The sequence below is a fragment of the Schistocerca gregaria genome, chromosome 1 (assembly GCF_023897955.1).
Source record: "Schistocerca gregaria isolate iqSchGreg1 chromosome 1, iqSchGreg1.2, whole genome shotgun sequence".
In the NCBI taxonomy this organism is placed as follows: domain Eukaryota; kingdom Metazoa; phylum Arthropoda; class Insecta; order Orthoptera; family Acrididae; genus Schistocerca; species Schistocerca gregaria.
The window spans coordinates 596,121,562-596,134,921 of NC_064920.1; the positions used below are offsets into that span (position 1 = coordinate 596,121,562).

The following is a 13,360-nucleotide window of genomic DNA, read 5'->3' on the forward strand; positions in this document are numbered from 1 at the left end:
TGAGACCAGGCAGCACATACCCAATTTGTCTCTCTGAAAAATACTTAGGTCTGATCCAAAGAAAATCAAAAATTTGTGGCCAGTCATAAACAGATGGGCACAGGAACAACCAGACACATCGACTTCTGCCTGCTGTTTCAGGTTGACATACTCACATGGCAGATTACTCTTATGTACTTAGTCACCAAAATGCTAATAGTATCAGCGTATGTTAGCTGCTTCTGAGTCGTCGTCATGAGGAGCGCTGGATGTAGAACCACTCTGTGATCTGTGTCAATATCTACCTTTAACATGGCAGTATGCAAGAAGTTCGCTCAGTAGTTTGCTTAGAGTGTCAACTTAGTTCAACAGGACATCATTCAGTTGCTGTCCCAGTGCCACAACTTTTTTTGTCAATTTGTTGAAGTCACATCTGACATCTGTCGAAGTACTGTTGCAATTTAGTCATGTCAGGGTAGGAGGTAGGTACGATGGCATCCTGTATATGGTCAACCAGATCAGCTACCTCATCCAAAAGCATTTCAGTTTGCAATCCAACTATGGCCTTGATTTGTGCTGACAATCTACTATACCACAACATGCGTAGTAGCATGTCTGGTACAGTGTGTGCATTGACCTTGCTTTGTAGATGGCAGAGGTATTAGAAGGCTTTTTGCCACCTATATTTTCCTGGATGAGCACTTGTAGTACCCTCTCTTCCTGAGAGACAGATACCCAGCGTATGAGTTCAGCTTTCAGTTTCAGGTATGCATCTGTCTCCAATGGCACTATTATAATATCCTGTACCTTTGCTGCATACCTGTGATTAAGCTGACTAATCAGTAGCACAAATTTGGTAGAATCATTATTATTCCAGAACACAGAAAATTTCCCTCCACCAGTGCAAACGACAGCGAGGGGTTGTTCAGTCAAAACGGCGAAGTCGTACTGTCAGTCTTGAAGTAATAGGGGCATTGTTATCCATCATGTTTCTGTTGTGCAACACAATATCTTCTCTTATAATCCACATTCCTGACAATGATCACATCAGGGCCACCAGTGCAGCTTATCTTGTAGGGATATAAGGCTGGGCCTTATTTTGACGCGCTTGGCATGTGGACTACAGACAATTCACTGCTGAGTTAACATACATTGCTTCCAGCTACTCTGTGCAATACACTAGAATAGTAGAGAGAATATGAATATTTATTTCCTTCCACAGTAGTGGAAGACTCAGTTACTACTTAATAACAACAGAATAATTAATTGCTAAATCACAGAATTCACAGACTGTCTGTGCTGCAGCAAGGAATAAGCGTGCGGCAGCAGCACTCCATGTGACAGGCATGTGAATTCCCTAACATTTTGTGGCGATCAGCTAATTGCACATGCCGAGTGCACGATCTCACATAATTGCCACAAACCAGAGAAATTCCTTATGTATCACTTGTATACATACCACACATATAACAAAACTGTAAAAGATTGTAGCCTCAAGTGTAGGATGAGAGAATGTTGAGTATGCCTGATATTTTTATTTGATTATAGTTATGACGACTAACGGAGGAGGGAGCTCTTGTTCAGTTGTTCATTAGGGTACAATTATTTGTTTTTCTGGGGATGTCATTGTTGGATCACCTTGGGATTTCTAGATTCTTTTGAGTTTTCCAAAAAAGCTCATTTTTGGCATTTGTTGGAAAAATTCAGGAGGAGGCATGTAAGAGGTACAACCGTCAATAGTGGTATAACAAAGTAAACCATACCCTTTAAACATTGCTGGTTCTTTGGAACTTTTGGAGCTGAGAGCACTTTTTTCAGTAGGCGCATCATCTTGCAGTTATGTCCAACAAGGCCCAAGCACTACCGGTCATACGTCATAATGCGAGGAGGGAGTCACTATATGGGATTTCGGATTTATCAGTCACATGTAGCTTTGCCACACCAAAATTATTTGAATAGTTTGCTCACATGATGAATTATGAGTCTGTAAGTACTACATCAATTGGTAGGGTAACAGTGAGTAACAATCTGGTTTATTTGTGGAAGGTTCGGATAATTATCTATAAAATCAGTGGGCAAATCAGAATCATCATTCTTTGTTAGTAGGGGAAAATATTATTAGTAAAATAAATGTAAAAATCCTGTCATTGACAATTATAACACGGAAGATTAATTTGCAAAATCAATACAGCAATGGGAAACTTCAGTTTGAAAGTGGAGTCTATGTAAGTGTTAATACCAATATGGCTGGATCTCGGCATATTTAGGAAGTTTGTTACATGAAAAAATTGAATAAATGAAGTAAAATGATCTGTACTGTTATCCTTTCAAAGCAATATTTTTCCACCTAAAATTTGTTAAAGTAATGCTGTACATTTTCGTATTTGGCAACATAATCAAATTTATTTTGCAACGGAGCACGTTCTTACTGTTTACCATCCCCCATCCACATCTGATCAATGCAAATTAATGTAAAAGGAGATGAGAGGGGAGAGGTTATTCAGTCCTTGGCTAATTCCTGTTCAAAAAATTCAATGGGATTCCTAACCACAGACAAAACTGCATAAAATATTCATGTGTATTCAGAGTGCAGCATCTCATTTTTTTTAGGGAATAGTTTTTTATATGGGAATAGTGTGAAATGTATTTTGACTTTATAGATTTGTGTGTTCTGATTCAAGGGAAGAAGAAAAACTGAAGACTGTAAATGCCACAACTGAAGTTACATGTTTGTGAGGGCACATTTCTTTTTCTCTCTCCCGAAGTGGTGACACACGCAGATATTCAGCAAGGGTGCATCAGAGAGGGAACACTGTTCAGAAATAATCATCTTTTATTTACAGCTGAAACACTTGTAACAGTCGAAATGCTGAATGCAGAATGGCTCTTATGAGGGTTACTTTATTGTCACCCTTATCCAAATGACAATACTGTCTCCTCACTTCACAATACTTTAGAAAGGCATTTGCAACTGAACACAGAGCAGGGAAGTACAATTCAAAATTACTTTTTATAGCATTCCTTCAGATATTAGATTTCTCAATACCTCCCCCATAATAAGCACTTACTGAACTCTAAACACATTAATAAGGCAGGAAACTCTGAAATATATTTATTGGAATGCAAAAACTTGGGAACTTAGTAAAGGGCTTCCCAACGATCAATTGTAAAGGGCTTCCCAACGATCAATTAAGTGTGAGATCTCAGTCTTGCAACAATAAAGATTCACTCTCATATTTAGTTTGCCTTTGTGGATAACTCTTTCGTAAATTACAATTTTTTAATACTATATTCAACACTGTAGGAAAAGGCTGACTGCTACTTATCATAAAGATGACACATTAAGTTGCAGACTGGCACAATTAAAAGACAATTACACATAAGCTTCTAGCTACAGCCTTCATTGGAAAAAGAGAAATGCACACCATTCATTCACACAAGCAAGCACACCTCAGGAACATGACTGTCAACTCTGGGAGTTTTAGCCTGAGCTGCTGCAGTTGACATACAGGTGTGAGGTGAAGTTGCTTGTTTGAGGGAATGGTGTGTGTGTGTTCCTTTTTCTGATGAAGGCTGTGGCTGAAAGCTTATATGTAATTGTTTTTTAATTGTGCCTACCTGCAACTTAATGTGTCATCTTCACGGTAAGTAGCAATCTATCTTTTCCTACATTGTTGATATTCCTACCTGGAGCTTCCACTGTTTAATGTTATATTCTCTGTATAAAATACAGCAGTACCTGTACTTTCAAACCTTACATGCGCTAACTTCATTCCAGGAGCTGTATCATCACTTGTTTTGAAAAATTTTTTGCAAATGTCAATTAACTTTGGATGTGGATAGGTTGTTTCATTAAATGCTTTTGCAATTGCTGAAAATGGAAACAAAAGAATCAGTGCAACATTCTCATATTCCAAAAAAATATATTGTAACATCACTATGAACAAGGCAACACAATGAGAAACAATATATACATGCTAAGTGAGAGGGATGCACTGTATTGTGTTATTACAGTTTCATGTACCATGGATGATGGATGATTAATCACAATGACATGGAATGAGTCATTTTACATTCACATTATACATTTGTATGTAAATATGGATAAAGGCTGACCATTTAAAATTGTGGATATCAAATTGAACACCTTTCAGTCACCAATTTTATTGGGCAACCAGTTTCAGCATTTTACTATGCCATCTTCAGGGCCTTGACAGACTTGTAGAAATAATCTACCTTGCTTGTGATCAAAACAGGAGCCAGCAATACTGGTATTAGCAGACATTTGTTACAGTGACCACTTCAATCATTACCTGGGTCAGCAGGTGCTGGTTGATGTGGTCACTGTAACAAATATCTACTAATACCAGTATTGCTAGCCCCTGTTTTGATCACAAGTGAGGTAGATTATTTCTACAAGTCTGTCAAGGGCCTGAAGATGGCACAGTAAAACAGTGAAACTCGCTGTCCAACAAAATAAGATTGAAAATTGATGGCTGAAACATGTTTAATATGATATCCTCTATCGAACAGCTGAGCCCTGCAAACTTTGCTAAAAAAATTTGACATACAGAGTTTTAAAATTACGTTTTAACACAGTTCTGAGTAATTAATTGCTACCCAGCACCTTTTACACATTACAAAAATATAAAACAAAATTTTCAGTTCATTTTTATTTTTAATTTTGTCATCTGTCTGACATTTCATATCAATTGGTAAGTAACAAAAAGTTTTGGCTGCAGCTTTGTGAACCCCTTTTTGTGCATATATAACCCTAATGTGAAGTTGTGCAAGCCATTTTTTTCTTATGATTTTGTGATTATGTACAACATTGTTTCTTTTAAATTCCAGTGGATTATTTACAACAAACTTGAGGTGGGAATAAATAGACTGTGAGGCAGCTGTCAAAATGCCTACCGTAACTCCTTAAATACAGTGTCACTGGTGATCAGATTGCGCTCAGAATGCCTGTCTGTGCACCCTCTCTTTTGGCTCTCCAGGCAGTAACTGTGCTGAGTTTAAAGTCAAAAGGTGTTTGCAACATTCATTCTAGGGTGCAACCATGCCCCAATGACAAGCATGTACTATTGTTGAACAGCTTCATCCATTTGAACTGGGCACAGTGTGGACCTGCACAAAGCTGCACTGACATACTGATGGATTGCTGCACATGCTGGGCACAATATATCAGTAGTGAGTCGCTGATTTCAACAGTGGTCTATGGAACATTCCCACACCTGCAGATCAGCTTCTGGATGTCCGCACTGCACAGACACATGTTAAGATCAAAGCATTGTGTGAGTGGCAGTGGCCAGCTGAATATCACCTGGGTCTGAAATCCAGTCATGTTTCACCTGTTGCATCATCAGGGACCACTGAGAAATGTCTGCTTGCAACATTTTTAAGATCTTATGAGCCTCTGGTTGGGCTATTACCAATACCATGACATTGTCAAGCACAGCTAGTCTGGTGACGCAAAAGAGTTAACTGGATAATTGAATGGCATTCCCATTGTCTTCTTCAGTGAGGAGAGTAGGTCATATCTTCATACCAAGTGATGGGCATACACATGTAGGCCATAAATCTGGTGAGCTTCCTACTGAAGAGAGCATTCACCCACAGCAAACTGGTTTCATCCCAGTCTTCATGACATGGAGGAGGCCGGGAGGAGGATGAATTACAGATCACTGTCACAATTACAGATCACTGTCACATCTGGTGTTTCTGCAGGGTTAAGTAACCATTACATTTCACAGTCTGTTATCCCCATGCTACTGCCATTTCTTTGAAAGGGAGATGATGCACTTTTTCAGCAGGACAACGCATGTCCACATACACCCTCTGTGAGAGGCATCGTGGTCTTCACAGGTTACACCAACTACCCTGGACAGCATGATCACAAGATCTCTCACAAGATGAACACATGTGGAGCATGACGGAGCAGGAGAACTTACTTGTTTTCCAGGGCCTGCAAAAACCAAGTTGAATTGCAAGAAAAGGTGTATGATGCTTGGGATAATCTATCACAGGACGCCATTCGGCATCACTGTGATCATTTGCATGTGAGAATACACACCTAGGTTGTCGTCAGATGTGGGTACACTGAGTACTGATGTCACTGTTTGGGCAACCTTTACTGTGATATGTGTTTCATTTGGTCTGAATCTGTTATCATATACTCCTACAACAATGAACTACACGTCACCTCACTTGACAATAAAATGACCTTGGCCTTGTGGGTGTTGTATTTATTTTTTATTTTTTTCCAGCAGTGTAGATGTCTACAACATGATTTGGGATGAACACCACATATTATTCTTACATCACATTTTTGAGCAACAAACACTTCATTTCTTAAAGATGAGTTACCTCAGCATATTATTCCATATGGAATTAATGAATGAAAATATGCAAAATATATAAACTTCCTGATTTGCCTCTTCCAAGATCTGCAGCTATTAGAAGTGCAAATGTGGCTGAACTAAGTTGTTTTAGGAGTTCCATAATGTGTGTTTTTCTTTCTAGTTTAAATTCCCATCAATATGGACACCTAAACTTTTTGAAATTTCCACCCTAGTTATTATTTCTCATAACATGTTACTCTTGTCACAGATGTAGTATCTCTAGATGTGCAGAACTAAATATGTTGTCTTGTTTCGAAATTGAGAAAGAGACCAATTGCAGAAAACCACTCAGTAACATTATTATGAATGTTATTCACCATTTACTCTATTGCTGTTTGTATGCTTGAATTGATTACAATGGACGGGTCATCCAAAAAAAGCATTAATTGTGCTTGTTATGTATTAAACAAAGAGTTGTTTACATATACAAGAAACAGTAGTGGACCTAAAATCAAACCTTGTGGTACCCCATACATGATTTCTCTCCTGTCAGAAAAGTCTCCACCACCTAACATTGGTTGAATTATTAACTATAACTTTAGCATTCCTTTGATTAGATATGACATTATCCATTGGCTCACTATATCATCAGTTCCATAAAACTGTTTATCCAGGAAAATATTGTGATTCACACAATCAAATGCCTTGGATAGGTCACAGATGAGATTAGGATTGACTTTCATGTAAGTTGCTCATTCAACATACTTTTTGATTTATGCTCTTGAACTGTTTGAGTCTATATTTTTTACCACATTTAAGAAATGATTATTAAACATACCAGCTACTTGTGACTTGATCATTTACAGCCCTCCCTTTTAAATTAATAGTGATGTTATACTGTTCTGTGGCTTGTACTGCCTCTCACTTTACTACATCCATACAGTACTAAGTTCGTTGTCAGAATCACTGATTTCTGACCTTATGTCCATGTTCATTTACTTTTGATTAAAAAATAATCAGCTACAAAATCAAGCCTTCCTTCAACTGTCTGACTTCAGCTGTCATTGTAGTTGCCTATGAAAACTGTCACTGAACACTTGTTCAGAGTAGAATGCAACCACTGTTGGACAGCAGGATACAGCTCCTGACAATCTACAATATGTCACCCACTTGTAGGTCACTTCAGGAAATGGGAACATATGAAAGTCCACCTCCCATGACATCAAATGTCTCCCGACCACAAAGAACAGTGTTGTTCAACTGCATGCTTCCCAAGCTGCCTGTTTTGAATTTTGCACACGAAGATCATCACCGTCCATGTCTGTTCGTTACTAATCCATCAGAGCAATTCCTCACTTTTATGAGCATCTGAAATGCTGAATTTCTATACTGCATACTGTTTCCGCTGCATCATCAAAATCAACAGCATCCTCTCATCATTTTTCACACTATCCAAATAAAATAATGAAAAGAATAATGACCCCTGTCGTTGCAGTGTAATACCCAACTGACACATTGGCATAGTTGAAATGAATTAGGTACAAAGAGAGGCCACAATTTTTGTTACAGTTTAGTGTTCAAGTTAACACAGCATCTATCTAATTTTTATTACTTCAGAGATGGAAAATCCAGAATGGAATAATGACGATATTAGGAGAGGATTTATTGCTTCAGAACAGAGAGAAGAAGGAAGTACAAAGGAAGAAGGGGAAACCAAAAAAGTTATGGAGCATCACTTAACAAAATCTGTTTGCAACAAAACCTCTGTGTTGTCCTCACCTTCAAATGTAATATCGTCGTGTGTTGGTCCAATGCCTCCCGTTGTTATAACATATGTAAACTCACCAGATAGTGCCTTTATTTCATTTGCTACTACATCTATATCATCTCCAACAACCAAAATCTGAAACCAATGTAAACTACGTATATCAGTTTAAGGAAACTGGTAAGGCAAGGAAAATAAAAAGCTGATTAATAAGAAATATAATTCTACTAAATGTACAAATACAATAAGATAAATATGGAATCAGTAATACATTCATTCATGAGTTTAATTTCATAATAAGCAAAAAGCAGAAGGTGTTTTGCAGTGCTAAGGAACACATCAAACTTTATAGATTCATTCTTTCAAAGTTAAACGTACTGTATAGTGTCTGAGTATAATATAGCTGTAGTCAGTTAAACTAGTCTACACAGCATCAACTACTTGGAGAGGGACAATATCTTTTATGGATAAAAATTCTTGGGGGTGACTTTATAAATGAGTTATGCTACCTGTTGCCTCAGGAAACATAAGTCATTAATTTTAGAATCCTACACTGGTTAATCTTGTAATTTTCAGAGTTTTCCTGGTGGTACAGCATGGCAGTATAGTAGACCCTGTCTAGAGATTAAATACTTATCCCACATGATGCATGTCTGAAAAGTACGTACCTTTTTGGAAAAACCTTATAAAACATTTATTCAAACCAAAATTTGTTTTTCCCAGAAAGGGAATGCTTAACTACTCTTCTACATAGTTGTCACTTTTGTTCAGACTTTTGTCATAGCAGGAAACCAACTTTTCTATGTCCTCTTCATACAAAGATGCTGCCAGAGAAGAGAGCCACTGCTGAACACTGTTCTTTGTGCCATCATTGCTGTCAAAGCACCTTCCTCCAAAACCATGCTTCAAGTTCAAGAACAAATGGTAGCCAGAAGGTGCGAGCTCGGAACTATATGGTGTGTGATCAAAATGCTCCCAATCGAATTGTTGAATAAGACTCTGAGAGACACCAGCAGAATGGGGATGTGCATTGCCATGAACCAACACAATGCCTTGACTGAGTATCCAATGTTCTTTGTTCTAAATTGTGTGTGTAAATTTTCTCAATGTTTTACTGTATTATATTACACTGATGGCTTCACCTCTGGGAAGGAACTCAAAAAGCAGAAAATGATGCAAAAAATGGTGTTCAGTAGTGGTTGTTTTCACTGGCCGTATCTTTCTGTGAAGAGGGCAAAGAAAAGTTGGTTTCCCACTATGACAAACATCTGCACTATGGTGGCAACTACGTAGATATAAAGTTTAAGAAATGCTCTTGCTTGAAAAAATAAATTTTAGGTTGACAAAAATGTTTTATGATTTTTTTCCATAACAGTATTTACTTTCTGGACATGTCTTACACATATATAGGAATATTGATGTCAAGTACCAGCATTTAATGAGATGTGACTGACTCATGTATTTGCAATGATAGAGCACTGAAATCAAGTTCCCTGCTCAACATGTGTTCATAAAGTAATCGAGATATAAGAGATCAGTTAAAAGTGTGTTTACCCCTTGTGATCTAAGCCTCAGAAACATTCCTCATCTTAATTTTTACCTTTCGGATTCTCCCATCTGATGCCTGGAAGGACTTTGTTTCTCCAACCTATTCCAGAAGTCCTGGACATGTCTGCTTACTGAGGAAAATGGCTCCTATTTTAATCTCTTACTAAGTGGTGCAGTGTCAATATGAGTTTAATACATCTGCTGAGGGAGAGAGTAATCCTAATCATATTCTTTATTAAAAATTAACTGAGTTCTTTTTTATTTCCAGTGACATTTTAAGATGTAAATGTCATAAACAGATGATTTCTTTTGTGGTTTTTAAATAAATGTTTCATTTTGAAAATGCCATTTGATGTTTTGTCAACATGTTAGCAGAGCATGTTCGATAAAATTTTCATGAATTGTGACAGCTGTAGCCAATCTCGAAGATAATTCGAAATTACAGAAGTGTTCGAAATTACAGAAGTGTTAAAAGACAAGTCCATGGCTGATGAAATACAGCAAATAGGAAACCTCACTGGTGAAGAAAATTGGGGGACTTTAAGAACCATAATGAGAACTATTTCAGAGGGTGACAAAATCTTTCATGTCATAAATGTTGAGCTTATTAAGCCAGAAGAAAGTGGACAAAATTACAAAACCAATCTTGTGAAATTCTATCACTTGACACCAAGCCTTTACTTTATATTGGTGAATATAAGACTGTTGAAGAGATTTGAGATTAGGTACATAGAATTTATGATGTTCACTCACCCAAAAACATTGATCTGCTTTCACACAAATTACATAACATCATGTCGGAAGCATCTGGTGTACAAGGTGATTTATCCAAATTTGATGAAGTTCAAACTCAACTTTCATTGTTAGAATAGCTAATTGATGATAGTGAGCTCTGAGCATGATTTTTGCAAGCTTTGCAAAGTAAGAATAACAGATCACGATGATAAAAGTGTTGCTACAATAATGATGTTGAAGATGAGGATTAACAAACAGTGATAAAGGTGCAAAAAACAACTCAGTATACATTAAGGTGAAAAAAGTAATGGATTAGTGATATGAAAATATACAGATGGCAGTAGTATCATGCACATCTGGTATAAAAGGGTAGTTCATTGGCAGAGTTATCATTTGTACTCCAGTGATTCCTGTGAAAAGGTTTTTGAAGTGATTATGGCTGTGTGATGGTAATTAAGAGACTTTGAACATGGAACAGTAGTTGGAACTACACGTGGGACATCCTATTTCAGAACTTATTAGGGAACTCAATACTCTGAGATCCACAGTGACAAGAGTGTCCCGAGAGTACTGTATTTCAGGCATTAACCTATCACCAACACAATGGCTGACAGCCTTCACTTAACGAGCAACAGCAACGACGTTTGCGTTTGAGTTGTCAGTGCTAACAGACAAGCAAAACTGCATGAAATAACCACAGAAATCAATGTGGGATGTACAAAATATCCATCAGGACAGTGCAGCAAAATCTGGCATTAGGGGCTATGGCAGCACATGACCAATATAAGTGTCTTTGCTAACAGCATAACATCACCTGCAGTGCCTCTCTAGGGCTCCTGACCTTATTAGTTAGACCCTACACAACTGGAAAACTGTGGCCTGATCAGACAATTTCAGTTGGTAAGAGCTTATGGTAGGGTTTGAGTGTGGCACAAACCCCATGAACCATGGACCCAAGTTGTCAAAAAGACACTATGCAGATTGTGGCTCCATAATGGTGTGGGCTGTGTTTACATGGAATGGACTGGGCCTTCTGATCCAAATGAACCAATCATTGACTGGGAGTGGTTATGTTCAGCTACTTGGAGACCGTATCCAGCCATTCTTGGAGTTCATGTTACCGAAGTCATGTCACCAGGCCACAATTGTTTGCAATTGGTTTGAAGAACATCCTGGACAGTTCAAGTGAATGATTCGGCCACTGAGATCACCCAATATTAACCTCATTGAACATTTTCGGGACATAACAGGGAATCAGTTTGTGCACAATGTCCTGACCAGCAACACTTTTGCTGTTATGTAAGACTAATGAGGCAGCATGGCTCAATATTTCTGCAAGGGACTTCCATCGACTTGTAGAGTCCATGCTACATTGAGTTGCTGCACTACACTGGCTAAAAGGATGTCTGACATGATGCTAGGAGGTACCCTATAACTTTTGTTGCTTCAGTGTAAAAGAAATGAAGATAGAAAATGCTTTTTATGTGGTGAAGGAAGTCACTTATTGAAAGAGTGTAAAACAGGGTTGGTTTGTTTTAAATGCAAGAAGAAGGGCCATCGATCAATTTAATGTATTAGCATAGGCATAAGAGAAGACTGTACTATGTTGTCATCTGGTATAAAATCAGTGTAAATTTCAAGATTATGTAGTCTAGTCACACAGATACTTAAAAAACAGAACAAAGTTTTAATGCTGGTCCGCAATAATTTTGTTGTACACTGGGCTGTGATGAGTGGTACACTGACAGTGGTGTAGCACAGCACACAATATATCAGCGTGGTTGGTACACTATGTATGAATCATTTGAAACTCCAATGAAGATGGACAATACCAAGGATGGCATGCAACTAAAAAGCACTTTGTACAGATTGAATTGATATGCAGGTGTTCAATGGACACAAATGGACAGAATAATAGTTTGAAAATATGTGATTTAGCTCTGATGGACCTTGTAACTTATTTGACATTAAGAAGACTGCACAGAAAGTGATAAATCACATAATAGCAAATCATGGGCACTTTTCAAAACCAATACTACAATTGTTATTGCTACATCCAGTGACAAAAAATGAACTTTATCATTTAGCTATGAAGGTTCTTTGTCAAGAAAAATCTTGTGTTGTTGCTGAAACTGATGATGCTTTACAGAGATGGCATGAAAAAATGGGTCACCAAAATAATGCTTTCTGCGCCAGTTTTTGAATTTTATGTTTTTTGCCATTCTATGCCATAAATTTGTAGCCAACTGTAAAACCCAAATGATCACTGCTAAAAATTCCCCAATTTTACACTTCTTCCTAAATAGGTTTACCTTGGTTTTACATTCTTACTCGACATCTTGCTCGATTTCATCTGGTTTTATTCCTATTGACATTTAATGTGATTGAACATGTTAGAAGTGGTACAAAAGACAGACAGTTTGCACCGCGGGTGGTGGTAGAGTTAAGGGAGTATTTTAGGCCATTGCAGAGAGAGAGAGAGAGAGAGAGAGAGAGAGAGAGAGAGAGAGAGACAGAGAGAGAGAGAGAGAGAGAGAGAGAGAGAGAGGAAATGCATACATAATCCATGATCAACACTGCCAACACAATTTACATCGTTTAGCTTCACCAGCAAAGGAAAAACAGAACAGTTGGCGCAAAGTGTTCCATACTGATCCATTATGTGATGAGGGACACCACTTATAACTCAATCTTTTTGCATGTACTGTACTTCCAACATACTGTTTTCAGCAACAATATCAATCATCAATCTTTTAAATTCAGACACTGAATCTTGAAGAATAAGCACGGTCAGCATCAGGGAAAAGGCCATTTCCAGCTAGTGAGCTCATATTGGCTGGTGTCTTATTATGTCACAAAACAGCCAGTGGAGCCACCACATGTAAAATGACCTTGCCTGCTGAAGGTGTGGAGAGGGGGAGTGTTCCTTCAATGGCAGGAATGCAAGTGTGGGTGAAAACATTTTGTGAAGTGCTGAAAAAAATAGTTT

At 37.9% G+C, this 13,360-nt stretch overlaps 1 protein-coding gene across 2 annotated transcripts in view; it reads right to left on the reverse strand.

Annotated features, from left to right (window-relative positions):
• The window catches only part of LOC126358186 (FAD synthase-like), a 111,270-nt gene that overhangs the window by 73,256 nt on the left and 24,654 nt on the right, over positions 1-13,360 (reverse strand). For both annotated transcript variants that reach the window (XM_050007527.1, XM_050007528.1), the window contains exons 3-4: positions 8,103-8,226; positions 3,738-3,850 (exon numbers count right to left, since the gene is read on the reverse strand). In XM_050007527.1, the coding sequence (XP_049863484.1) occupies positions 3,738-3,850; positions 8,103-8,226 (237 nt within the window). The remainder of the gene's footprint in view (positions 1-3,737; positions 3,851-8,102; positions 8,227-13,360) is intronic.